Source organism: Anomalospiza imberbis, chromosome 23 (assembly GCF_031753505.1).
Source record: "Anomalospiza imberbis isolate Cuckoo-Finch-1a 21T00152 chromosome 23, ASM3175350v1, whole genome shotgun sequence".
NCBI lineage: Eukaryota > Metazoa > Chordata > Aves > Passeriformes > Viduidae > Anomalospiza > Anomalospiza imberbis.
Window position 1 is genome coordinate 7589756 of NC_089703.1, and position 27986 is coordinate 7617741.

At 50.8% G+C, this 27986-nt stretch overlaps 1 protein-coding gene across 3 annotated transcripts; it reads left to right on the top strand.

The window, feature by feature from the left end:
• The first annotated feature begins 4255 nt into the window (after window positions 1–4255).
• PIK3CD (phosphatidylinositol-4,5-bisphosphate 3-kinase catalytic subunit delta) lies at window positions 4256–27969 on the top strand. Of its 3 annotated transcripts, XM_068171480.1 has the most exons (25): window positions 4860–4941; window positions 7411–7531; window positions 10411–10484; window positions 10847–11010; window positions 12474–12702; window positions 13076–13305; window positions 14083–14262; window positions 14869–15018; window positions 15317–15406; window positions 16377–16598; window positions 19413–19509; window positions 19823–19953; window positions 20552–20611; window positions 20777–20944; window positions 21409–21530; window positions 21676–21819; window positions 22396–22495; window positions 23110–23288; window positions 23476–23585; window positions 23832–23910; window positions 24134–24301; window positions 24645–24768; window positions 24932–25077; window positions 25288–25420; window positions 25949–27969. In XM_068171480.1, the coding sequence occupies exons 4-25, from the start codon at window positions 10870–10872 to the stop codon at window positions 26084–26086; spliced, it is 3141 nt and encodes a 1046-aa protein (XP_068027581.1). In that variant the 5' UTR covers window positions 4860–4941; window positions 7411–7531; window positions 10411–10484; window positions 10847–10869; the 3' UTR covers window positions 26087–27969. The 3 variants fall into 3 exon arrangements, with proteins under 3 accessions (XP_068027579.1, XP_068027581.1, XP_068027580.1); XM_068171478.1 differs by lacking the exons at window positions 4860–4941; window positions 7411–7531 and adding an exon at window positions 4256–4323; XM_068171479.1 differs by lacking the exon at window positions 7411–7531 and having other exon boundaries at window positions 4875–4941.
• The last annotated feature ends 17 nt before the right edge of the window (window positions 27970–27986 follow it).

The window sequence follows — 27986 nt, forward strand, 5'->3', positions numbered from 1 at the left end:
AAAGGATCCAGAATCCCCTAGCAGTAATTTCAAGAATAAATAGCGTGGTTTAGTTAAATAGGCAGTTACAATTCATAATGGAAATGTGTGGTTTTAAAGATCACTCACTTGTATTGCAAAAAAAGAAAACAACACGAGAAAGGAAAGTTGCTTGTCCCTCCTGAAGAACTGATAGTCAGAAAAGGGATGGAGCTTCTGGCATCTATGTTTGGCATTTTTTAGCTTTGTAACAAAAACCAGTCTTCAACAGAAGTGAGCTTTTGAGTGGCATTCCCTGTGAGGGGGAAATGCTGTGTTTGTGCTGCAGCCGTGCTCTGAAGTGATAAAAACGTGGGGTGTTGTGACATTGCTGCTCTGAACTTGTGCAGCTCCACCAGCTGAAGACCTCAGCCAGGTTGTACAACCAGCAAAGCTCCTCAAAATGCCCTGTGGAGCACGAAGGAACATTTCCAGTGTTCTGCATGCAGGGAAAACGAACACAGTAAAAGCTGTGCCACTGGCACCTGTGAGGAGCAGAACACGAGTCCCTTACCCGTCCTCGAAAGCCTCGGGTCTCCACTGCAGACTGTAACTTTGCTGGGCATTTTTGTTTATTTGTTTATTGACTGTAACTTTGCTGGGCATATTTTTGTTTGGGGTGTTTTCCCCAAACAGTTTTCTCCTCGCTTTTTGCAGACAGTAACTCACAGTATCCCTGACAGAGCTGTAGCTGTCTGGAGTTCCTTGCAGGACTGGGTCAGCAGCATCTCCTCCTGCCTCACGTTTGGTTGATGCCTTCCGCTCTGTTCTCGGGATGGTGTGCTGCTTACAGCACCCACAATCCACAGAACTTGCCTTTTGCCTCAACACGAAACTCTGGCATGGGCAGAGATTATAACTCAGAAATTCTGGTGAAGAAACAGCAAGGAGGTACCAAACCAACCCTCATTTGGATAACTCTGAAGCAGAACTGCCTCCCGGGATTATCCTCCTGTCGAAGCCTGCGGTCCTGCTGATGGTCAGGAGGGGAATCTCGGCTGCCACTGCAGCTGACTCAGGTCATGCCTTGTTGCATTTTTGCTCTGAGAACATTTATGGGGGAACCAGAGAGGTACACATTGTTCTCAGTATCCTTCATTTAAATACATAGTCACACAAATAAAACAGTATTTTTATCTGGGCAAGGACACCAAATTAGGCCACTTTGGCCTTCAGCAAGAGGGCTGAGTATCTTTGTCATCATTCTCCCTTCTCTTTGTCATTTTGGGGTCGCAAGATTGACACCATTTCAAAAGATTTTCAAACAAACAGACTGCTCAGGTCCTTGAATTCTACCCCCTAATACTTCACCATCAGCTCCTCACAGCTTGTGGAAAGGTTTTGCTTCATGGCATTTTTGTTTGAATGCACGGTCACCAAAGAGAAAAATGTGCTGAAGCTTTGTTGTGGTTTTAGTCTCTGAAATCTCTCTTGTGGCAATATCAACAAGTAAACTGTGGCCTTGTTCCTGAAAGAACAACTCATATTATAACCACAGTGTCCTCAGCTGTCCCAAAGACTGAGCTATGTCACGTTTGTCTTCAGGGCAATGCCCTCCTGAGAGGGTTGCTGGAGTGTAGATGGAGAAGAGAGGGAACAGCACTGGTTTGGGGGTGGGTGAAGGATGTCTGTGTGTCAGGATGTGACAAGTTAGGGGTGTATGGAGTGGTCAGTCCAGGGACTAGAGCTGGGGGCTCGGGGGGATGCCCTTGACCCTGTTCCTGTGCTCTGTGAGGTGCAGTTACAATACTTAGTGCAGTTTATCCTAATTCTCCTAATGTCCCTTGACATGCATGTTGCTCGCTTGCAAGAGGACCTGGGTGCCCCAAATATATATATATATATATATGTGTGTGTGTGTGTGTGTGTGTATAGGTATGTGTGTTTAAATAAATCTACAAAGCCTGTAGCAGTGTGCTATTATTCTACAGCACCGAGAGCTTTTGTGTAACATGCAAAACCAAACAGCGCCCTTCAAATGTTGGAGCAGTTTGGTTTGGCCAGAGCATTTGGTGTGGCCCGTGGCTGTGCTCAGGCAGGTGAGCCCCACTGCTCACCACTGACAGCCAGCGTGGATCAGGGCTGCACTTTGGGTGGCTGTGATCCTATTTCAGATCTTGCTGCAAAAAAAAAGCAAACAGAAAACCCCAATCTTTTGAGTTTTAAACACGAGCGGGCTCCCAGCCGTGTCTGCAGCCCGGCGCGGTTTCCCCGTTGAGCAGTGTTAAGCTTGAGTAGGGCTAACCACATGGAGTAGAGAGCCTCAACTCTCATCATGCTGCTTGGGCTTCCTGTTTGCCTTGTGGTGCAATGAAATGCAGCGACTTGGGTTTGTTTGTTTGTCTGTTTGTTTGTCTGTTTGTCCTGTGCCGGTGAAGGACCAGGGAGACTCTTCTGGCCCCGTCTGGAAGCAGGGAATACACCTGCAGAAGTGTCACTATTCACCACATCTGCCAACATCTCTGTGGCTTGGGACCCAGGAGGGCAGTCAGGGTGTTTGTCTCTCCGGGTGGAAGCATTCTTGCTGGGTGATCCTGGAAATACCAAGGTGTTGTGGTTCCGTGTCTCCTTGCCATCCTCCCTCCTGCTGTTTCTCCTGTGAAAGCTGACCACCTCTCATCCTTGGCTAAGTTTCCTGACAGTGGGACGGTGCTGGCTGTTAGGCTGGGTCAGCATCGTTCCCCAAGCAGGACAAGGGCCCCCTGACTCAGCAGCAGCGTGGAACTGTGTGATTCTGCAGATTCACCAGATTAAGTGGCATAGAGCACATGCCCACAGGCAGCTGGAGAGCTTGAGAGCTGAGAACACAAAATTAACCTTTCAGAGGTTTTTGAACAATCTGGGTAAATGTAAACCAGACTGGCATGGAGTGGAAAGGGACGTTGTGAACTGGCATGCCTTGCATGTGCCTCACGTCGGGCGCATTTGAAATAATTCCACTTGCCCTTCTTAGCAGTGTTCTCTTCAAATACATTAGCCCTGTTTGGTTCTTGATAACACAGAAAAAAAACTAAGTAACCCTCCCTTCTGTTCTTCCTGGAGGTCTCAGATCTTAATCTTAGCAGGTTGCAGCTATTTTTTCTGACTGAGTTCCTTTTTCCCTTCCCTTCCGTTTCTGATGTCCAATTTCTCACAGGCCATGTGGGCAAATGCCCTGTTGGTGTTCGGTACAGCTGTACATGTGAAACTTGGAGATGATGAATAGAAAAGCTGTTGAAAAGGAAAAAAAAAAAAACAGAACAGAAACCAGAATTCCTGTAAACAGTCTGTTAAAAATATCTTCAACACATGTCAGGGCCGATGATTTAAAATAGACAATTTCTGAGCGTTAAAAGGTCACATGGAGACGCGATAGTAGATTCAAACGGAGTCAAACAATGAATGTTTCAACAGTCACATCTTGTACTGTTGGCAAGATATCTGTGTTGCCAGCTAGTAATGTTCAAGGAAAAAAAAATGAGTCAGATTGCAAGAATAATGAGCTTTTCTTCGATGATAACATAGAGGGGAAAAAAAAGAATTTATACCTTAATCACATCTCAGCAAAAGCTTTAGGAAAATGGTGATTCTGGGAGTCATGGAACTGCAGGACCAGTCGAGGTGACGCAGTAGCAGAAACCATGCACTGTACCAGGGTTGTTTGTTTCCATCTGTGGCAGTGAAATAATTAAAATCACAAATCCACATTCCCAATATTTCTCATTTGTGACCCAAAGTATGGTGGGCATTTCAGAGGAGATGTGTGAAAAGAGAGAGACATTTCAGATGAGCACATGGTCTTTGAGTATCTAATTGCCGCTGAAAATTTAATGAGACAGAGAGGAATGATTGTCTTTGAACACTGGAAACATTTCTTGTCCCATCTGCTGCTGCTTTGGAACCACTAATTTCCCGTGACAGTTGGGAGAGCTGCACTGAGCAAAGGGTGATGGCAGCCCCAGGGGGGGTGAGAAGTGACTGAGCCATGGGGAAGTGGTGGGACGAGACCCTGCAGTGCTTTAGTGCCTGGGTGGGCTTCCCCTGCAGTCCATGGACCCGTACAACAGCTTGGGGAGAGAAAAAACCGAGTGGATAGCCCTGTGTGTCCTTGGTATCCAGCATCTAAAGGAGGGCTCGGTCCCGTTCCCATGAGTAGCAGGTGGAAGTGGAACACCGGGTGTGTTAAAACCTATCCTGCTCCTCCGCGGGCACCTTGCCTGCCTTGGAGGTGTTTCTTCTCACCCCCCAAATCCCCTTGACTCTGCTTTGGGATTTGGGGTATTCCCCACCCTTATTGCACTGTTGCCCACTGCGAGCACTCTGCAAGTCCCACCAGGGTCTCTCCCCTTCTCTTTGGGGCTCTGTCCTTTTCTCCTGCAGTCCATGTCTTTTCCCTTTATGTGCCCTTCTCCCTCTTTTTCTCCCAGACTCGGTGTCAGCCAGTTTCTAGGGTTCCCACAGTTTTCCAGATGAAGAAAGAACAGTTGTACGACTGAGGTTGTCAAAGGAGAGCTTTCCAGGAAAGGCGTGAATCCCGAGCCATTTTCCATCCCCCGTGCGGGCAGTTTCACACCCCGACGGGCACGCAGGACCTGCCCTCGGCGCTGCTGCGCGGCCCCGCGGCCCCGGAGCGAGCCGTGCGTGCCTCAGGCTCGCCGCCAGTGCGGCAGAGGGTGGCAGCCACGCCACGCCCCGGTGCGCCGGGCTGCCAGCAGCGGCTGCCGCGCGTTCCCCGCCGGCATCTCCCGGTGCGTGCGGAGCGGGGGCACCGCGCCGGCGGCACCCGCGCTGCTCGGCGGGGCCGGAGCCGGGCCCGGGGCGGGGCGGACACGGCGGGCGCGGCCGCTCCGCCGCCCCTTTGCAGGCGGGGCCGGGGCGGCGCCGGAGCGGGGCCGGGAGCGCGGGAGCCCCGCAGCCCCCGGGACCCCCCGGCCGCCAGCGCAGGTGAGCGCCGGGACGGGGCCGGGGATGGGGCCGGGGCCGGGGCCGGGGCCGGGAGCGGGGCCCGGGCGGGCCGGGGGCTCCGCGGTGCGCGGCCGGCGCTGCGGGGCCGCCTGCGGCAAATGCCGGCTCCGCTCGGGCGCCTTCAGCGAGCGGCGCTGCTACCGGGAAAAGCGCTTCTGCCGTGAGCAGAGGGGCTCGGCGGAGCCGCTGACCTGCGGGCTGCGCGGCCGGAGCTGCCCGGGGGCCGCCCTTGGCTCTGTGTCCCCCGTGCTGGTGGCTGGGATGGATGGATGGATGGATGGATGGATGGATGGATGGATGGATGGATGGATGGATGGATGGCAGGCAGTGGGCCGGCTGTTTTGGCCAGTAACCACTCATCATCTGCCTGCCCACCCCGCGGGGTGCTGCTGGTGTCTGCCTGGCCTTTAGGTGGCTTTGGCACATGGCGCGTTGTCGCCGCAATTGTCACTCCCGGGCTTGGGGAGTGGCAACACCTGGTCATCCAGACCTTCTCTGGTGGAGGGCTTGTGGTGCCTGGCTCAGCTGTTCACAGCCATGTGTGTTGCTGCTGTGGGTCAGCTTTGGATCATGTTTTTGGCAGGGCATGAGAGTCTTTTAAGAGCTCCCAGAAGAGAGTCTGGAGCATGGCACGCTGTATGTGCCTGAGATGGGAACCTGAAAGTTGAATGTCATGATAGAAGTCATTAGAAACGCATGACTTGTTTTTTGTTTCCATCAACAAGATGGATTCGGGTTTCTGTTATTGTGGAGCCGTTGGGAACAGTTGAAAAAGCCTGATTTCAGCAACTTCTTCAGCTGGAAGCTTTCGTTTATCACAACTTCCTCCAACTCCCAGGCTCTGCCTGTGTTAGCAGTAATAGCAAGGGTGCAAGGATCTCATATCACTTTGCCAGCATTTAAGAGTTACAACACCCCTCATGAGTTACAGGCTGTACTTGGGCATGTGAGAAAGCTGAAACACGGAGGAGTTTGTTGTTTGATGTTGTGCAGCAAACAATTGTCAGGTTTGGGAGCAGAGCTTTGCACAGTGTTGGTTTTCAAGCTTTTGCTTTAACCACTGAATATACAGTTTCCCACTAGGTAGTTCCTCAGGCAATTCTGTGAACTTGCCTAAAAGCTGATTGGAAGTTTCCACCAGGGCTCTCAAGTCTCCCACCAGATGCTTTTCTCACTCTGTGATGTCTCTCTGTGGTGCCACTGTTTTACTTCCAGGATGAGGAATGGCTTTACATTTCTTTTTCTCTTAAATTGCTTTACCTGAACTCCTCTTTCCCTCCCTCTGGCTATTGCTTCTGGTTGGATCTAAGGTTCTGCTGAGCCTGAATGATGGCATATTGCTCTGATGCTCTTCTGGAGCTGGGAGGCCCAAAAACTGCAGCCTGTTTTTATCACCACATGTACATTCTGCTTTCCTATCTCTTCTCTTGCTGACAAGCCCTTTCATCATCAGCCCTGCACACAAACAAGGTTATCCCCAGTTCAGATCACATTAGTGTAGTTCTGCTTCCATTACTTTTCACAGTGAGTCTGTTTTGTGGGAGTGTGTGTGCGTAAGGTGGGCATTGAACAATTTAAAAGCTCAAAGGAGTCTTTATTTCATTAAGGGAAGGGCCCAAGCCAAGGGATTCTTTAGCCCCAGTGGTTGTTTAAAGCTTAATCCTTGTAGTTTCCACATAACCAGAACGCATCCATGGAAGGTGGGAAAATCCATGGTTCTCCAGTGACATCTTGATGCACAGAAGTTGCTGATTTTTGTTAATTAAGTGCTGGTTTTTATCAGCACCTCTGGTAGGGAAGGGGATGCTCTGCAGTGTCTCGGAGGCCTGAAGAGTTAGGTGTGGGCATTTTCATCCCTTGCCAGGGACAGTTCATGGTACAGCTACATCTGTCTAATGGTTTGTGTAAGTAAAAGTCAGATTAATCAGGGGTTAGCAATATTTAAGAAAAGGCATTGTCAAAGCAACATAACTGTGTGTCTGGTCTGTAGAGTTGGATGAACAATGAGCTGCTGTTGAAAAAGTGAGTGAATCAGTGCAGGCAACTGTGTGGCAGGATAGGAGAAATCAATGTACAAAATGGAAGCTGATAATATGAAAAAAAAAAATTTTGATTTTTATATTTGGTAGAGGTAGAAGTCATATGGCGGTAAGCCGAGTTAAGGAAATTCAAATATTCTAAACTTGGGTTTGAGGAAGATAAAAAGACAGGCTCTTGATTGTAAGGGTTTTTCAGTGCTTGGATGGTTTTCCACACTTTTCTAAGGGGTCCCCAGTGTTTTCCTGCCTAGTTCATGATCTGAGTTTGGCCCTTGTGGGTGTGTTGAAGGAGGAACCAGAGACAGAGCTGTGGTGCAGCCTGGGTCTGTACTGAAGGTTCCTGTCCCAGGAACTGAAGGAGAGCAGAGATGGCCCGTGGCACGGCTGAGACTCGGATCCTGTTTTACAGGAGGCTGCTGGAAGCTGTGATGGAAACATCTGTGGGCACAAGAGCAGAGTCTGACCTGCTGCACCAAAGGGAAGCAGCTCCAGCGTGGTTCTGCTGTGTGATGAAGTGACTGGCACTGGGTGTGAGTCCCCAGCAAGCCCTGCCAGGGGGAACCCCCTCTCTCCAAGCTCCCATGTGCTGGCACAGCTTGACACGCTTACCTGCTGCAGGATTCTTCCCAGTCTGTCTTGAAGGGCGGTTTGGGGGGAACTTTTACTGTCAGTCAGTGCTCAAATGACTTGTCTGCAGTGTGGATTTGTTTTACCCTGTGACCCCAACCAAAACATCAAGACCAAGCTCAAAACACTCTCAGAGCACACTGAAGTGCTGTGAGAGCTCAGAGCTGGTCCAGCTCTGCTGAGTGTACTGATTGTGTGCTAAAGCCATGTCAGACACGTGTGTGCCTCAAAATTCCGTGGTCTCCTCCCCCAGCCTAACCCATGCCTGCAATGAAAGTGACTTCCTGCAGTCTCCCACGCAGCACATCACCTGTGAGCTCTGCACTGCTCATTTCCTATAAGCTCGAGAGGTATTTTGGTAGTCCTGGGGTTTTGTAATTTTGCAATTTGTTTGTGGGTGTTGGAGCTTCCATGTCTGTCTGGTGCTGCAGCCTCACAGAGGTTTGGGCAATGCTGCTCCATGTCTGATCTTGCTGTTTTTTTGAGATTTTTTTGCCTTTTCCTCTCCAAAGCAGTTGCGTGTTGTAAACACCAGAGCTGTGGTTGATAAACTTCACAAGAGGAAATTTGTGTTAGTAGCTTTAACAAGCCGGTCGGCTGCTGGCTTGTTAAATACTGGCTGGGTGGTTTCAGATGTGTCTCCTGGACCCTGACACTGCACAAATTTACCTTTCCTCAGATTCCCCAGCTGTGTTCCCTCCTCTTGCTGATGCTGTGCCTCTGTTCTCTACATGGCATCCAGTAAATTGAGGTTTCATTTCTGTCCTGGTGCATGGACTCATCCCATGTGGACATCAGCTCTGGCTTGGCCAGCTCCCCTCTTTGCTAAAGATACACATTTATTACCTGCACACTGCATACTGCAAGGGGAAACCTTAGGGAGGGGAGGGCAGCCTGTAGTTTTCCTGCAGAGTAAAGAATAATGAACTGAGGCAAAGGCCACAGGGGAAGGAGTTGCCTTCATCTAAAAAGTGAAATTTTGTCTCATGGTTATTTTCCTCCACCACTTTTCCTGCCCAGTGATGAAGAGGTCTGGGCTTTAAAAATTGACAATTCTATTGGAGAATTCTTTTTTCTTTTTTCTTTTTTTTTTTTGGAAGACTGCTGCAGTGAGAGTATATCTCAAATTACTCCAGTAGTGTAAACCCTGCCAAAAAGGAGTGATGCTGCACTTGGCTGTTCACAAATGGCAAAACGACCCAGAGAAAAGGGAATTGTAATTACTTGTACACATGGGGTCAAGATAGTGCAAACAAGGTTGGAGAACTCTGTTCAGTTTCCCAAGGCAAAGGGGAAGAGGGAAGTCAGGCGGTGCAGGATCACCCATCTATGCAGAGCTGGCCTCATGAAAGAACTGTCACATCAGATCTGGGCTCCAACAAGTAGGACATTCTGAATTTAGCATTGGGAAGGGGAGAGACTTGGTAAATGATGTATTAGAAACCATGAAACTCCGGAGTTATTCTTCCTTTGGTATATTTGTGCCAGGTTCTGTTGAAAAAATCCTGCATCCTCTAAATCAGGGAGTTTGGAAAGACAAGGTGTTGAGCTTGAACTGACACTGTAGTGCTCATGGCTTAGACAGGCACTTCGTATTCTCTGGGATGTGGTGCCAGATGGAAATCCTCAGCAGAAGGAAGCAGCTCAGCCACGGCTGTGTCTCTGTCTCTGCTGGTCAGTAGAGTTGTGGTGGTTTGCTGATTCAGGCTGGGGTAGCAGATACACCAGAAACCTGCTGTTCTTGTTGTTGATGGGCAGAGAAGAAGGCCAGCTTCCTTTGCTTTATTCAAACTCGTAAGCCTTGCCTCCTCCCCCTTTGCTGCCCTCCCTGCAAGGCCGGGGGTGGTTTGTGGTGATGCAGCCTCTGTGCTGAGGAAGCAGCACAGATAAAACACAGCTCATGTTTCTGGGAATCCTGACCTCACCGCTGACAGGGAAGTGGTGTGCTCCCAGGACCTGGCAGATAAGATGCTGGGCTCCTTGTGCTGGAGCCCAGGGCTGGCTCCTGAGGAGCTGCCAGCAGGACTCTGTGGTTTGGGAATCAGCAGCACTTTGCTCGGCTCCTTTCAAAGTCTCTACACCCACGCTGTGAAGCTGCGTTTTAAGTTGTGAATGGGGAAATGTTGTGCTGGTTTCATGGGTTGAGGAGAAGGGACTCAGACTTGCTTGGGGCTGAGTTTGGAGCCGGGGCTGTGGAGCACCTTCCAGGCTGTGCCACTGGGATGTTCCTCTGCTGACCTGGCAGAAAAACTGCCAGGAATTGAGAGGGAATTGAGGTGAACTGGTTTCTCTGCTGGGGTGCTTGCAGAGAATTAGTTGGAGCCACTTCCCTGTCTCTTGCTGGGAGCCCATGCCAACAGTTCCAGAGTCTCCAGCACGTGGGGACACCACGCTCTGCCACTTGTCATCTGCGCAGGAAACCGGAGGTTTTATTGCTGTGGCTCTTTGCTTGTGGGCAAATGGATGGAGACTTTGAGAAAGGAAATGTCTGACAGGCTGCTGTGAATGCCTTTTCTTTCCTCCTGTGTTTGAAAACAGCAGTTTGTACCTGAGAGCGTTCAGATTCTCGTTCTCTTTGCATTCCTTGGATGTGCTGAAGATAAATTGCAGCATCCTGCCAAGGGACAGGCTGCAGATGGAATGAACAAACTTATTCTGATTGCCTCACCCTTCATTTTTCTGTACTTGTAGAGGGGGGATGTACAGCAGGGTATTATTTGTTTGTATGTATAAAAATGCATGCATACTTGGAACCAGCAACAATTCCTTTTCCCTGTTGCAGACTGGAACTGAGCTCTGGAAAAACAAAGTGGAGCTTGGAGCATGTGGCCTGAGGATTGCCTTACACAGCCAGGGGTAGGAACTTACTGTTGCTCTTGGCTGCTTGGTCATAGATGAGCTATTGGGACAATGTCTTTGTTCTCCAGAGAAGATCATTCTCTTATTTCTTTGTCAAATGCAGGTGTAGATGTTAATCCGGGCCTAGAAGGGATTAAGAAAGGGTTGCACTGAAACAGAAGCAAATGCTATAGTTACATGTGGCTGAAAGGCACTGAAGTGGAATTTTACTAATTTACTAATTTTTCCTGAGCTTTAAGGCTGTGCTGACCTTCCTTTCTTTGGGTTCTTTTGCACATTAATTTTCTACAGAGCCCAGCACAGAACTGAGCAAAGGATATGTACTCAACAGCAACAGATTGTTTTCCCTTTTCTTGCAGGTGGTAGCTAAGCAGTGAGCAGGATGCCCCCAGGCATTTACTGCCCTACGGAATTCTGGTCCAAGGGGGAAAACCAAAACATCCAGGTGGACTTTTTGCTGCCCACAGGCATATACTTAAACCTCTCAGTGCCCTGCAATGCCAGCCTGGGCACCATCAAGCAGGTAACAGCCTTGTACCAGGGGCCTCCTCTCCTCCAGAGTTCTGCCTCCAACAGCAGGCGCTTAGGATGAGAGTAAAAAGAGGGATATGAAGTCATGTGAGAGTGCTATCCACAGGGATAAGCATCTTTGGGAACTGGGTAGTGTTGACAAGACTTGAGAAGCTCTTGGCTCCTGTCCTTGGCATCCTGACAGATTTCATGTTACTGGGGGCAAGTTACTTAACCCAGTTTTGTTTCCAGTGTGAGTAATTGCCGAGTTTCACAGGACCAGAGTCAGCAGGTGTTTACTGTGACATGTTCAGGTGGGGGTTATTTAAATGCTCGGGCTGAGGGACTAACATTGCCCGAAACAAAAGGCAAGCATGAAGAAAGGGAGCCAGTTAAAGGCACCTACAAGTAAACCTGCCCAGCAGCCCAGCGCGAGCTGGAGCCACCAGACCTGGCTGAGGAGCAGCCAGGGGCTGTGGGGAGCTCTGCCTTAGCTGTGTGCTGAGGGACAGGTGGTGGGTGACAGCAGCAGGGTGAGGGAGGGTGACAGTGTGCAAGGTGACGGAGGGTGACAGCAGCCTGGTGGCAGCAGCATGGTGAAGCAGGGTGACAGCAGCAGGGTGACAGCAGGTGACAGCAGGGTGACAGCAGCACAGTGAGATAAGGTGACAGCAGCAGGGTGACAGCAGCGGGTGACAGCAGCAGGTGACAGCAGCGGGGTGACAGCAGGTGACAGCAGGGTGACAGCAGCACAGTGAGATAAGGTGACAGCAGTGGGTGACAGCAGCACAGTGAGATAAGGTGACAGCAGCAGGGTGACAGCAGCGGGTGACAGCAGCAGGTGACAGCAGCGGGGTGACAGCAGGTGACAGCAGGGTGACAGCAGCACAGTGAGATAAGGTGACAGCAGTGGGTGACAGCAGCACAGTGAGATAAGGTGACAGCAGCAGGGTGACAGCAGCAGGTAGCAGCAGTAGGGTGACAGCAGTGGGTGACAGCAGCACAATGAGGCAGGGTGACAGCAGCAGGGTGACAGCAGCAGGGTGACAGCAGCAGGGTGACAGCAGCGGGTGACAGCAGCAGGGTGACAGCAGGGTGACAGCAGGGTGACAGCAGCGGGTGACAGCAGCAGGGTGACAGCAGCGGGTAGCAGCAGCAGGGTGACAGCAGGGTGACAGCAGGGTGACAGCAGCGGGTGACAGCAGCAGGGTGACAGCAGGTGACAGCAGCACAGTGAGATAAGGTGACAGCAGCAGGGTGACAGCAGCAGGGTGACAGCAGCAGGTAGCAGCAGTAGGGTGACAGCAGTGGGTGACAGCAGCACAATGAGGCAGGGTGACAGCAGCAGGGTGACAGCAGTAGGGTGACAGCAGCGGGTGACAGCAGCACAGTGAGGCAGGGTGACAGCAGCGGGTAGCAGCAGTAGGGTGACAGCAGCGGGTGACAGCAGCGGGTGACAGCAGCACCCTCCCGCAGGTGCTCTGGAAGCACGCGCAGTATGAGCCGCTGTTCCACATGCTCAGCGACCCCGAGGCCTACGTGTTCACCTGCATCAACCAGACGGCCGAGCAGCAGGAGCTGGAGGACGAGCAGCGCCGCCTCTGCGACATCCAGCCCTTCCTGCCCGTCCTGCGCCTCGTGGCTCGCGAGGGGGACAGGGCCAAGAAGGTCATCAACTCCCAGATCAGCCTGCTCATCGGCAAAGGTCAGCTCACCCCCGGGGCACGGGGGCTCTGCGTGGCACGCAGCCCGTGCCGGGTGGCCTGGCTGCCTGCGGGGCGGTGCTGGGCGCCTGGGCACCGGGACATGGGCAGGATCCGTCTGCTGGGGATGCAGAGGGAGCTCTGTCTGTGCAGGGCCGGGGAAGGTGGTGCTTCCTGCTGGCCGAGCGCTGGGCTGCGGGGACAGTGCCACTGCACATCATCCAGCGGCGGCTGCCGGCAGCTTGGCTGACCCTGCTTTTGGCCACGTGTTAAACACGTGCTCAGGGAGACTTTCACAGACATTTGAGGAAAAGGCTCATTTCCCCCATTGGCTGCGGATGCTTATTTTGCCTTCCTCTCTTGCTCTGCACCCAGGTTTGCACGAGTTTGACTCTGTGCAGGACCCGGAGGTGAGCGATTTCCGCACCAAAATGTGCCAGTTCTGCGAGGAGAAAGCAGCGAAGCGGCAGCAGCTCAGCTGGGCAGCGTGGATGGAGTACAACTTCCCCCTGCAGCTGGAGCCCATGGCCAAGGGCCTCGGCACTGGCTCTCTGCAAATCCCCACCAAGAACATTTTTGTCAACATCAAGTTCCAGTCTGGCGGGGTAAAGCACAAACTTTTCTGTCACAGTGTTTGATGGTTTGTGCTTTTCCTTTGGAAACCTCTGCGTGTGTGGAGACAGAGTAATGTGTGCCTGGACAGCGTTTCCCTGTGTTCAGTGTTCGTTCTCCAGGTTGCTTTGCCTGTGGAGATGGCTGGGAGGGAGCTGTTCTCCCTCCTGAACGTGCACTGGGCGCACTGGTTAGCTGGAAGCTGAGGTTGCTGCGTGTACATGGGCTGGAAACCTTTCTGGCTTTGGGTAGGAAAGGAGCACAGAATCCCATACCTGACTTTGCTTTGGAAGCTCAGGAGCCTGCTGAGCTCGTGCTCAGCAAGCACTGCTTGCAGGCACTGCTCTGTGCTGCCCATGGGCCCCTGTTCCTGCCTGGGCTCATGTTCTGCATCTTGTGCCTGGGCATGGAGAAGGGTCACCCTGGCAGGAGAGCAGCCTTCAGAGCAGTGTGTTTGAGCAGGGGGACCCTTCCAGCCTCTGCCCTGCTGCTGGAGTGACTGTGGGAAGGTTTATAATGACTGGCAAGCACATGAGCTGGTGGTTCTGCTGAAAATTGAAGTTCCTGATTTCCAGCCTTGTGCTTACACTGCAGAAACTTGCTCCTGCCCAGTTTGGCAAACATCCCTACTGACCATAGGCTGGTGTGTGTGTGTGGTTGTGCCTTCCCATGCTGCTCCTCACTGCCAGCAGCAGGAATGCTGCTCCCTGTCTGTGCCCCTCCAGCCCTGTGCTGGTGTCTGACAGTTTGCTGTGTTGTTGGGATTGCAGGAGAGCTTCACGTTCCAGATCTCCCCCTGGGAGTTCCCCATCACCTTAATGAGCTATGCCATTAAGAAACAGGCCACTGTGTTCCGCCACGAGACCGTGCAGAAGCCAGAGGACTACACCCTGCAGGTGAATGGGAAATGTGAATATCTCTATGGGAACTACCCCCTGTACCAGTTCCAGGTGAGCCTCGTGTCTTGCTTTATCAGTGACTGTTCCCACATGGCCTTCTCTTGCTGGGGGCGTGGGTTGGGACGTGTTTACAGTGCTGTTTGCAGGAGTGCAGCACATCAGAGACAGCACCTGGATCCAACTCAGGACAAAGGGTACTTTCAGTAACCTAACCAATCCTTATTTTTGGGGGGCCAAGGGTCTGAGCTTGTCCCTGGGTGCCAAGTGCTGTGTAAATACATTTACAGACTGTGGTTCTGGAAATATCTGCTGGCTTGTATGGTGGGATGAGGGTTCTCCCATTGAAAGGTGGGCAAGTAATCCTGAATCACGTGCTCCTCTGGCAGGGCAGACTGCTGCCGGGAGTGCTGAATCCTCCTCAGTGTTTCTCCTTAATGCAGCCATTTGAGTCCATTGATGAAATGCCAGCTATAAAAGGCACTTCATATTCTCAGTTCTGGCAACATGAGGCCAGCGAGTTGCAGGTTTATAAAGCAAGAGGAGATAATTGAGAGCTGGAATTGGATTGTTGCTGTGTCCTTCCCTGAGTCCCTGCAGGGGCTCCTGCCTGGGCTGGTGGCTCTGGCGGGTGGCCTGGCTGACCCTGTCCCCTCTCAGCACATCCGCAGCTGCCTGCAGCGGGGCCTGACCCCCCACCTGACCATGGTGCACTCCTCTGCCATCATTGCCATGAGGGACGAGCAGACCAACTGCATCACCAGCCCCCCAAAGGCGGCCTCCAAGCCCCCGCCGCTCCCCAAGAAAAAGGTGAACGGGGACAGGGGCCCCTGGGCTCTCCCTGGGCTCGTCTGTGGGTGGACATGCTGGTCGTGGCTGGGAACAGCAGTGGGTGCTCCCTGCCCTTCTCAGGACAGGTTCCCAGCTGGGGTCTGGGGTGGGAATTTCCAGCCAGCCTTCCAGCCCCCTCCACAGCTTCCCTGGTTGTCCCAGGCTTTTTGCTCTTTTCTGTGGGACCCAAAATCATGGAATGGGAGATGAGTTCTGGGGCTGACTTGAGACGCCTTTGTTGTGTCTGATTCTGATCAAAACCCTTTTCTCTTTCCAGCCAAACTATGGCTCTCTCTGGTCCTTAGAGCAGCCTTTCTACATCGAGCTGGTGCAAGGCAGCAAGGTCAATGCCGATGAGAGAATGAAGGTTGGTCCTGCCTCACTCTGGGGGTTTGTATCTGTGCTTTCCCAGTCACACCCCTCTGGTTTGTGTGGGGAGCACAGTGGCTGGCAGTGTGATCCCACCTGCTGCTCTGGGGCTTCATTCAGCCCTCGGGCAGTCTCTGAACTGCAGCACAACAGGAATGGGGAGGGAAGTGGGCAGACAGCAGCCCAGCGTTAGAAAAGCTGCTGCACAGCAAACAGAGCTGCTGCCCTGAGGTAATGGCATTGTACAGTGCTGGGCAGGGCAGGGAAACCCAGCTCAGAAGAGAGGGATGGGAGAGGTGGTCACTGAAAAAGGGAAGGCAGGAGGCAGCAGAGGCCTGGGATATGTGGTGTTTGCCATGAAGGACGAGCAGGAAAATGAGGAGAAGGGGAACAGCTGCCCTTTGGGAAAGGAAGGAAACTGGGCAAGAATGTGTCACATTTATCAATATGCAAGTCTGCATGAAGTGAGGACATAACAATGCCCTCTCTGAAGCTGAGTAAAGAGAGAGACTCCAGAACTGAGCATCTCAGTGAATTGGGAAAGAGACAGGAGGAGGACACCCTGCTCAGGAGGAGGACACCCTGCTCAGGAGTAGGACACCCTGTTCAGGAGTAGGACACCCTGCTCAGGAGGAGGGCACCCTGCTCAGGAGTAGGACGTCCTGCTCAGGAGTAGGACACCCTGCTCAGGAGGAGGGCACCCTGCTCAGGAGTAGGACGTCCTGCTCAGGAGGAGGGCACCCTGCTCAGGAGTAGGACATCCTGCTCAGGAGTAGGACACCCTGCTCAGGAGTAGGACACCCTGCTCAGGAGTAGGACACCCTGCTCAGGAGTAGGACGTCCTGTTCAGGAGGAGGACACCCTGCTCAGGAGTAGGACACCCTGCTCAGGAGTAGGACACCCTGCTCAGGAGGAGGACACCCTGCTCAGGAGTAGGACTCACGGTGTGCTGTCCTTCCCACCCTCAGCTGGTGGTGCAGGCTGGGCTGTTCCACGGCTCTGAGATGCTGTGCAAGACCGTGTCGAGCTCGGAGGTGAGCGTGTGCTCGGAGCCCGTGTGGAGGCAGCGCCTGGACTTCGACATCAGCGTCTGCGACCTGCCCCGCATGGCGCGGCTCTGCCTCGCCCTCTACGCCGTCGTCGAGAAGGCCAAGAAGGCTCGTTCCACCAAGAAGAAGTCTAAGAAAGCTGTAAGTGAAGCCAGCCTGGGGCTGAGCCAGGCTGGCCGGGGCTGCAGAGCACGGGACGCGATCCTGAACCAAGTGGCCTTTGCTTTCCAAAAACTTCACGTTAATAAAGCAGCTTACAGGGCAATGGCCAATAACTTCTTCAGCAGGAACGGGAAGCTGAGAGGTGGCTGCCTGTAAGAAAGGCTGTTTATATGTAATTTCTTCTCTAGAAAGACCGTTGAGAAACATACCCAGCATCTGACTGGACCTAAAGAGGAATCACTTATCTTGGTGTCCCTGTTTCACCCTTCTGCAACTTCCTTGTTTTGTAGTTGAGGTTAAACCATCACCTCTGTTGCATTTTCTTTCCAACAAGGTCTTTCCTGCAAATCCCCAGTGGAGCAGATTACCAGCTAGGGAGGGGGAATGAACTGAGGAATGTAAACATTGGTTATGGCAAAGCCTTAGGCAAGGTAAAATTAAAGTGCAGATTCTTCAAGGTTGCTGTTCAGGTGTTGCAAACTGACCATAGAAAGTGTTAAATCACCTTGGAAGCTCTTGATTCGAGCATCTCAATCAGAGGTTGTGATATTTCTCACTTTCCAAAACTTCTAGCCCATTAATGATTTAGTAACTAAAAGCAGATCCAACTGCAGCCTGTAATTGAATTGCTGATTTCCCAGAGTTGTAACATAAGCCTCAAGCTCTTTTCTTTATGAGCAGCAAAGGCATTTGTACCTCTGCAAATTATTGTTTCTGTGACCACAAAGCCTGTTCTAGTGCCTTAAGGAGAGGGTTACTCATGCCATCTGTGCTAGAGTGCAGAGGAATGAGGCACTGATGAGTGTGACACAGAAGATTTCAGTTCTGCTCACTCCTCCTCACTGTTGGGAGGTTCACTGAGCTTTGTTGTGCTGACATCAGTGGCGTTCTCAGGGTTACTGTGCAGTCATGTCTGGGAGCAGCAGCCAGCTCGTGAATCCTGCTTGTGGGGACCGATTTCTGGGTTGAAGACTTCAGACTGGAAACATTTTGAGGCCAGGATCAGGATTAACAGTTTTATTGTTGGGTTTCTTTTTTATTTAAGAATGGCAGAACCCCAGCTCTTGCTGGAGGCTTTTGCTGGACAGAAGATCTGATTCATCCACAGGCTGGATGTTTGTGGTCACACTGGAATAATTTTCAGTCTTGAAGCAGTCGGAAGGAAATCTTGCTGTTCTGATTGACAAAACAGAACCAGGCTGAGTTGTTAGGAGGATCTTATTAATGTGTGTTCTGGTGCTGGGGAAAGGTGGGTGCATTCTGATGAGCTTTTAGTATAAAATCACAACATTCACTACAGCTGAGCACTGCAAAAAGGAATTTTTCCCCATGGTGAGCTACAGCTCTGAGTGAAGTGCCCAGAAATAATTTCAAATGATTGGTAAGGGCAGGTTACAGAGTGCACCCTGATTTTTGCTTGTTTGTTTTGATTGTTATTTTTTTCCCTTACTCAGAGGTTAATTCCATACATGTTGCTTACATGCAGACTGTCCAGAGCAGATAGCTGGGACTAAATCATTTCCTACCACAAAAGCAGGCATGTTTGCAGACTGACTGGATGAGTCAGAGGGTTAATGTCACCCAGAGGGTTGGCTTTCTGTGTTTCTCTAAATCATGCAGGAGATGGCTGTCTTTAGAATGCTGGATCCTTGTTTTGCTGGACCTTATCCACCAGAGTCTTGCCTTGTGTTTTGGCAGGCTCCGAGCTGTGGTTAGATGTCATTTACTCTGTTAGAAAAGGTTATTGCTGGCAGTGGTGTTTTATTTGGCTTTTCCCTGTTGTCTGGAAGCTGATGTCTCAAATGTGATTTCACTGAAGATATTTGGAGTAATCAATTCAGCTCCAAGGTTTGTGAGAGGCCGCTTGGAACTGACTCATTTTGTCACGTTAGAGGGAAATGGGGGCTCTGTTACCTCCCCCACGTGCTTGGGTGTTCTGTGGGGTGAGGCTGCTGCATTGTCTGGAATGCCCCAGTGGAGCCAGATGTGTCTCTGTGCTGCCTTCCATCGTGGCCCTGTTTGTGGGTGCAGATGCAGAATTTCTGCCATGTAAGCCCTTTTCCAGTGGCTTTCTGTGCTTGGGCCATGGTGTGATCTGAGTGCTGCTGCATGAGGTAAAGTGTTCCACCTGGGGAACCTGACTGCAGGAAAGCTGAGCTCACGCCTGGAATGTGTGTGTGCTCTGGGGCTGGGAGCTGGGTGAGGGCAGGGGATGGGTTCTTTGTCTTGGCCATGTCCCAGTCACTTTACTTGCTGGAGTCTCCCTCCTCAAAAACAAGGCTGGGTGGGATTTCTAGGGTTTATTTTGGGGGTGTGCTGAGGGATTGGCAGCATAAAATTTGATTTCTATAGATAGTGTTTATTATTGTACAAAGAAGCCAAGCCTTTTCTTCCTATTATGAGCTATTTCTAGCATCCTTTGTCTCGTTTTCCAAAATCATGCCTACTCTGTGTTCCCTGTTTCAAAATTAAAGTTCTTCCCCCTGCCCTCAAATTGTGAAATATATGAAATATGTAATAGTTCCTTCAAATATGGAGTGTAGACTAGCAAAGCCCTATTGGAAAATCAGAGATCCTTCAGCTGTGCCAGATATCAGGGGGTGAAGTTTCAGACACATTTGTGGGGAGCGTTTGGTGCCATTCAGCACCACACAAAAGACCCTGGGTTTTGGCAAGTGCCTGATGCCATCTTGTACTCTTAGATTGGGAGAACTCAGCAGGTGAGCAGGCAGGCTGTCCCTTTGCAGGGGGTCTCAGTGTCAGTGCTTCCCCACGAGTGCTGTCTCCCCGCAGGACTGTCCCATCGCCTGGGTCAACGTGATGCTCTTCGACTACAAGGACCAGCTGAAAACAGGGGAGTGCTGCCTGCACATGTGGTCCTCCTTCCCAGGTATGGCAGGAGAGGGAGCTGCTGTCCTTTGGCATCCTCAGTCTCCCCCAGGAAGTGGAGTGGCCACCGCTCTGTGCTGTGGTGGCAGCTGGGCCCTGCCAAGGCAAGGCTTTGTTGAGCTTGGCTTTGCACCTGAGAGGTGGCTGCTCGCCCCAGGATGTCACGTGCGCCTCACTGGAGCAGGCTCAGGAGGGTGAAGTGCTCGTGGCCTGGCAGTGCCCAAGGCAGTGCCCAGGGACAGTGTCTGCTCTGCTTTCTGCACCAAAGCTTCACAAGATTTGGGCTCATGGGTTTTATGTACTTTGTTTTTCAGATGAGAAAGGGGAACTTCTGAACCCCATGGGCACAGTGCAGTGCAACCCCAACACAGAGAGTGCAGCAGCCTTGGTCATCTGCTTCCCCAGCGTGGCAGCACATCCTGTGTACTACCCATCCTTTGAGCAGGTGGGGCACAGGGACACTTTTAGGAAGAAAAAAGGGCTGTCCTTTCCAGCGGGGAACCTCTGGGGCAGCCATCGACAGGGACTGGGTGCAAGCAGACTTGATGAATAGATATTGCTAACTGAAAAGTTCACTTTCTCCTCTTACCTAATGGACCTTTGAGTGAATACTTTTCCAAGCTATGAATTACTGAGGTAAATAGGTGATTATTTGTTTAAAAATGGGTTTAACTGAGCTGCCTTCAGACTGCCTTAGCCTCTGTAGGAAGGAAGAGGAGTAAAGGGGAAATGAGTGAAAGCAGGCAGCTCCCTCCCTTTCGGCAGAGTGATAACATGCTGTGTGTGAGGTGGCAATTCTCCATCTGTCACTGCAACTCCACAGACAAGTGGAGGAAGAGATGTGCCTGTTAGAGGGGAGGAAGGAGATGTGCTCTGTGCTCCCCAAGAGGCAGGGTCTGGCTCAGAGGCTGTGCCAGGGGGAAAGGGGAGATGGCAGAGATGGCAGGTGACTGACCTCCAACGGCATGAATGCCTGAAGTGGTGGTGACTGCAGTTACAGAGGAAGCGAGGAGCCTTTCTCACCCTCTTTATTTGTGTCCCAGCTGCTGGAGTTGGGAAGGAATGGAGAACAGCCCCGAGCCGCGCCAGAGGATTCTGAGGAGGTGAGTCCTCTGCCATCAATTTTCAGCTGCCTGCCAGCCTGGTTTCGTGGGCTGGTTGTTTCCACCTTGCCCCCTCCCAGCATTTTTCCGCCAGCTGGGTCGTGCCTCAGTCCTGCAGGGTCTCTGTGAGCTGAGCAAGTCCAGAGTGTGCTCTTTGCTGTGCAGAAGCTGCAGCTGAAGGAGATCCTGGAGCGGAGGAGCCACACGGAGCTGTACGAGCACGAGAAGGACCTGGTGTGGAAGATGAGGTACGACATCCGTGACCAGTACCCGCAGGCCCTGGCCAAGCTGCTCGTCATCACCAAGTGGAACAAGCACGAGGACGTTGCCCAGGTGAGGACGCTGGGGATGGCAGCCAGGGCTCCTTTTTGGGTCCATCTTGCAGTGTCTTCGTTCCTGTGCTGTGTTTGGGAGCCCGGCTGAGCTGGGATGTTTCACAGGTCTGGCTCTTCTGAGGTCTGGCTCTTCTGGGCTCTGTTTGGTTCTGGGGGCTGTCCCAGATTCACTACTAGCCAGCAAGGTCTTGTTTATCCCTTTAAGAAACTGGAAGGGAAAAAAGTCTGTATAATTCTTGGGAAAGAAAAGATCCCTGGATTGAATATTCTTAAAGGATAATAAGAGATCAGCACAAGCCTCCTCAAAGGATCAGTTTTTGACCTGGTATCTGCAAACTTGCTGTGAGGCATCTATAAATAGTGACCCAGCCCCATAAGGAGCTGCTCTTTCATCAGTAGAGTTTCAGATTGTCATAAAAACCTTGTTCCTTTTTTTAGCTCTTTTCTTTTCGGTCATTACAGATGATTTCCCTGCTTCAGACCTGGCCAGAGTTGCCTGTCCTGAATGCCTTGGAGCTGCTGGATTTCAGCTTTCCTGACCGTTACGTTGGCTCCTTTGCTATCAACTCCCTGAAGAAGCTAACGTAAGTGCTGTCCCCAGGGGAGAGCAGAGCCCTTTCTATTTCTGCTCAGGGCTGCTGAGGGGCTGTGAACAGCAGTGACAGCCTTGTCTTTGCAGCTCTTACAAGAACAGTTATGGTTGTGTTTTGTGTTCCTTTCTGTCTACAGGGATGATGATGTGTTCCAATACCTGCTGCAGCTTGTCCAGGTGCTCAAGTATGAATCCTACCTAGACTGTGAATTAACCAAGTTCCTGCTGGAAAGGGCATTATCCAACCGCAAGATCGGCCACTTCCTCTTCTGGCACCTGAGGTGAAGAGAAATGTTTTAGGCTTTTCCTCAGTAATCAAGTGAAACCAGCATTTACTGAGTCCTTCATTGCTTTGTGATGTGGGAACTGCTACTTTTTACCTCGGGTAACTCAGTAAGAATTATTCCAGGAGGACACAATATTGGTCTTTGATTAATTTCTTTTTGTGTTTTGTCATTGTAGTGGCGATGTTTGGGTTAGGTTCTGTTCTTAGAATTTAAATATATTTGTGAGTACATACACACATGCCTCTGAGCTGGAATTTGCTTTGTGCTTCCATGGCCACCTGCCAGCCCTGAGCCATAAGCTCTGAGCTGTTCTTGCTCCCCAGGTGATGTTCTCAAAGGAGAGGCTGGGGATTGAATCACCCAGAAAGATGTTTCATCACCTCAAGCAATGGTTTTCCTCCATCACCTTCTGGGGTGGAGGCATTTGTTTTCCTTCCCCATGAACAGGGTCTAACCGGCAGCCAAGTGCTGGGCTGTGGTTCCCCGTTGCTGGTGCCATGTGCAGGGGACAGAGTGACTCTGCAGGGAGCCAGCTCTGCTCTAACTGCCTCCTGCCTGCTCCCTGCCCAGGTCAGAGATGCACGTGCCCGCTGTGTCCCTGAGGTTTGGGCTGATCCTGGAAGCGTACTGCCGGGGCAGCACCCACCACATGAAGGTGCTGATGAAGCAGGTACAGATTGCTTTGGGCCTTCCCTCTGGCTTGGGGCTAGTTCTCAGCTCTTGGCTTTCCCCAGTTCATGTTACCAGTGCTACAAGGAAAGCCTGGTGAGGGCTGTTGGGTTTGGGGTGTCCTGGAGATCCCCAGCACGTGTGGCTCTGCTCGTGCCTTACTCACCCACAGTGTGTGTCCAGAATGGTCTGAAATGTGCAGACACTGCTGCTATTAGATCAGCTGGGCAGGTGCTGTTCAGTGGGAGCTGATCACAGCCACAACTCCCCAGAAGCATTCAAGTTTAATGCTGGGCTCTAGGACTCGTCCTCTGCACTTTGCCAGCCAGGACACCTGACTTCTTCCTTTGGTGTGTGGTAATGTGCTTTATTCCTGCTGCAGTCATTACCTTGCATTCATTTGTGCCCAGCAGAGTACCCACAATTAATTTTGGATCTTCCTCAAGCAGATACTACTAAATTTGTTTTGCTGCAGTGTGTGAAATTGCTACAAATTGAAGAGGAAGTAAGAGATGGAACCAAGGTTTACATTTCACAGGAGATTTTAATGTTTTTTAAACTTTCTCCAGGAATTTCCTATTTGTTAACCCTGTTTCATCCCTCCCTTTTTTTCAGGGAGAAGCACTGAACAAGATGAAAGCTCTGAATGACTTTGTGAAAGTGAGTTCTCAGAAGGCCACCAAGCCTCAAACCAAGGAGATGATGCATATGTGCATGAAGCAGGAAACCTACAGGGAAGCCCTTTCCCACCTCCAGAACCCCCTGAACCCCAACATTATCCTCGCTGAAGTCTGGTAAGGGAGAGATCTGCACCTCTGAATTTGTGTGAATTCTGTGCTTTGTTTCACACTGGAGCCAGGCGTGGGGTTATCCCAAGGTTCTTTCCTCTTGGAAGTCCCAAGTCCATCAGTAGGACTGGCAGCTTGCATGGCTAATATTTTAATAGATGGAAACTGAGGGTGATATTTTTATTTCCTCTAGTGTGGATCAGTGCACCTTCATGGACTCCAAAATGAAACCTCTGTGGATTGTGTTTAATAATGAAGAGACAGGTGGAGGTGGAGTGGGTATCATTTTTAAAAATGGAGATGGTAAGTCTTTATTATACTTGTGAAAAGATATCTTTTAGTCTCAAGTATTTACTGGGGTGAGTGGGCCTAAATCTGGACCATTAAGATGTTGTGTAAATTAGGAACTTGGATGTTTCGGGGAGAGTTTTTTGGTAGTAATCTGAAAATAATATATCAAGTCCCCTCTGTATTTCACCTGCTTCCCCCTTTAATTAAGATTTGAGTGCAGTGGTAACTGGATACCTTTTCCTCTGTAATGCCGCCCAGATCTGCGCCAGGACATGCTGACTCTGCAGATGATCCAGCTGATGGACATCCTGTGGAAGCAGGAGGGCCTGGACCTGAGGTGAGCAGAGTGCACACAGCTGTGCTCCTGCACTGACACTCAGGGGTGGCGAGGCTGCTTTCTCTGCAAGCCCCCTTTGCCCCCAGCAGCTCTGTCTGGTGTTCGGGGAGCAGAGCTGCAGCGTAGAAAGGGAGGGGACAGGGCAGGCAAGGGAAAGGTTTAGAGTCACCACCGCGCCTTTGTGGGCAGGATTTCAGTGGAAGGGTTTCTTTCATCTCTGCAGGATGACCCCTTATGGCTGCCTCTCCACAGGAGACAAGACGGGGCTGATTGAGGTGGTCATGCACTCGGACACCATCGCCAACATCCAGCTCAACAAGAGCAACATGGTGGCCACGGCTGCCTTCAACAAGGACGCTCTGCTGAACTGGCTCAAGTCCAAGAACCCGGGGTGAGGGGCTCACCTTTCCCTCCCTGCTCCTTCTCCTTCAGCTCTGCACAGCTCCAGGCTGTCCGCAGGGGCTGTGGCTGCTCCCCTGCCTGGCACACCGGGAGGCCTCGTGTGGATCTCCTTTCCACTGAGATTGTGGACACCACCCTCTTCAGAGCCCTTCAGTTACAGACAGTTCTTGCAGCTCATTTTTGTACAGCAGGGGTGGGAGTCCTGCCTCCAGAGAGCACTACAGGAGTCCACAGGAGCTTCCCTTCCTTCTGCAGCTGGAAACAGCTCTCCCCATGGGGCAGTACTGGACTCCAAAGTAAAATTGCCTTTCACTCTTTCTCACCCTCTCTAGAGATGCCTTGGACCAGGCCATCGAGGAGTTCACCCTGTCCTGTGCTGGGTACTGCGTGGCCACCTACGTGCTGGGCATTGGGGACCGGCACAGCGACAACATCATGGTCCGGGAGACGGGGCAGGTAACCCCAGAGCACCTGGGCACGGGGGCTGCCCTGGGCAGGGCCACCCTTCTCTCCCAAAACCCTGTGGCCAGGATCTGCTCAATGCAGTGACTGAACAGAACTCAGCACTCATCAGCTACAAGAGGTAATATTCGGAAAATATTTATTTTTTTATTTGCAGCTGTTCCATATTGATTTTGGTCACTTTTTGGGGAACTTCAAGACTAAATTTGGTATTAATAGAGAACGAGTCCCTTTCATCTTAACCTACGACTTTGTGCATGTCATCCAGCAAGGAAAAACTAACAACAACGAGAAGTTTGAAAGGTAAGTGCTGGAAGTTAACCGTGCCTTCAGCTTTTGAAGCTTTGAATTTTTAGTATTTATTTCCACCAATATGCAGCTTATAGCTGCCTGTGCAGGTGAAAGTAAACAAATTATTAACTGGGGAGAGCAGGGTTCAGACTGCTTAAACGCTTTACAGAATGGTGGGGTTTGCATTCCTCACTCCTTTGGCTGGTCTTTGCTCCTGCTCAGGTTCAGGGGTTACTGTGAAAGGGCCTACATGATCCTGCGGCGCCACGGGCTCCTCTTCCTGCACCTCTTTGCACTGATGAAGGCTGCTGGGCTGCCAGAGCTCAGCTGCTCCAAAGACATCCAGTACCTAAAGGTAAGAGGCAGAGCCCATGCCAGGGGTTGAAAGTGAGCACCTGATTTTGTGGCTGGGTGAGGAGGAGGAGTTCACTGTGCCAGATTCTTAGAAGCAGATGAGCTCCAGAACAGTGAGTGGCTGTCCAGTGCCCCTGTGCAGGACATCAGAAATGCCAGGTCCTGGTGCTCAGAAACCTCTTCAGGTTCTTCAGCACGAAGGCAGCAGGTGTCCCCTGGCAGGGAAGGAGGCAAAGCCCTCGGCTCTCATTTCCTAGTTTGCCTCCTGAGTCATAACCACCCATCCCTGACAGCTGCAGAACACTTTGTACAAGAGCAATACAGAATCTGCTCTTCCCCTGCACCAGCAGAAGCAGAGGGTGCAAGTGTTTATCAGAGAAAAAGCCTCCTGCAACCGCAGGAACAATTAAAAATAAATGATGGCTACTCCATTCCTCCTTTCAATGGAGTAATTTCTTATGAATAAATGTCTTACTGGTTGAGCAGTGACTTGTTCAGTTGTGCACTGATTTGTGCCTCCTGCCTACAGGACTCCCTGGCCCTTGGGAAAACGGATGAGGAGGCACTGAAGCACTTCAGAGTGAAGTTTAACGAAGCCCTGCGGGAGAGCTGGAAAACCAAAGTGAACTGGCTGGCACACAACGTATCCAAAGACAACAGGCAGTAGAGCAGGAGAATGGTGCCTAAAGACTGAACAGTGGGGCAGTGTGGAAGATCCCCCACCTCTGATTGCCAGAGATCAGACATTGCTGCATGACTGAAAACCTGTTGGCCTGTCCTCAGCACAGCACTGTGGCTGCTGTACATCTCGGGGGCCAAGGGAGAGACGTGAGGCAATAAAACTACTGCATACAGTAAAGGTAGGTGGAGGTACTGTACCCTTGAGAACTCCTTGAGCTCCAAATACATGTTTCAATGGAAGAGCTGAGGCAGTTGTAACATCCCTCCAGTGTGCTAATGTCTGTATTTCTATTTTCTTGAAAATTTAGCTGAGCAGAGATCCCCCAATGCCTGTAGCCTATATTCTAGAACACCACTATTACAGCTTAGAGGCATTAACTTCAGCATGTGGTCACTCCTGCCCTGTGTCAGTGTCCACTGAGGTGGGTCAAAGCACACCAAAGCTGACTTGGACAAATGGTTTTATTCTGCCTTGAGACGGGATAAAAACATCCATGCTGTCATACTGCTTTCTGTCTGCTCCAGAGGCCAAAGTGTTCTGAAACTGAGCTGGAACTCAGCTACTGCTGTCTAGAACTGGTGGCACAAAAGTAGCTTTGAGGTGGCCACTGGGTCAGGTACTTTGCTTTCCAAAGTTAGGCTTCAGTCGAGCCTCAAGCAACTCCTGCATTTCTGCATTTATTTTGGTTTCAAACCTGAAAACGCTAAGAGTGCATTTTCACATTAAAGTACTTACTGCTTTTCATAAAAGATGTTAAGCTGTGAGGTCTGTTCTGGTTTGGATCTATTCATACAAACCCTGTTGCCTCTCAAGCACCTGTTGGTAGAAGCAGCAGTTCTGGCACAGAAGACACCTCATTTCAATTTAATCTAACCCTGGGAGAGCCCCTTTTCCTCCACCTTCAGATGATACTGTGACTGAAGCACTCAGGCTCTAACAGCTGCTTTGGTACTAGAGGGAAATACTGCAGGATTGAGAGCTCTGTGCAGGCTGATCAGTGAGTCCTGGGCCTCTGCTCCACTTTAGAGACTAAATATTGCTATTTCCTTGCTTATTAAACTAATTTACAAAGCAAAAAGTATGTAAAAAAAAAAAAAATCTTGGGCCCTGTGCAAGGTGAGATGCACTGAAACCACAGCCCCATCAGGTTCTTGTGGAAGGGAAGACACTACAGTTCCAGAGCTGCAAAAGCAATTCTCCCGCAGTGCCAGAGCCTGCACTGGCACCCTGCTCTGCTCAGTCCCTCCCAGCTCCCCCAGCAGGAAGGCCAGGCCCTCACAGATTTCAGAGCAGAGGCTCCTGTCCTGTCCCTCACTTTGAGAAGTGCAATAACACAAAAGTGTATCAGTATCAACTGCGAGAGCTGAGCACAGTTTTACAGAGATTACTTAGTCTGGAAAACTTGACTTACCTACGAGCAGTAAAAATTCAGTGAGTCATCGTGTGGACCTTCTTCCTTGTACACCCTGGGAGAGCATCTTGGATAAATCTGACAGCTCTGAGCCTTTGACTTCAAATTCACAAAGCAGCAGCTCACCTGATGGTTCAGCAAGCTGAACTGTACTAAAGATTGAAACTTAGATAATTTTCAAAAATGTTCCATTTCATTACAAGTGGCTTCTCATTTTTATAAATATGCTCAGAATGATAGACCTATTTCTATTTATTTAGAGATGTTTCTGTCATTATTTTTTTTTAACTCTGTACAAACTGATTGTGCTTATTCTGTTGCCTTTGAAAAAGAAGTATTTTTTTAAGCCAGACCGTGGTTCTGCAAGAAGAGAATGTTTACATGTTTAGCTTTTCAGTTGCGTTAGGTACATGTTTTGTAAATAAGAAATAAAAGATATTGACAAATTGTACACAAATGCTGCCAAGTCCTTCT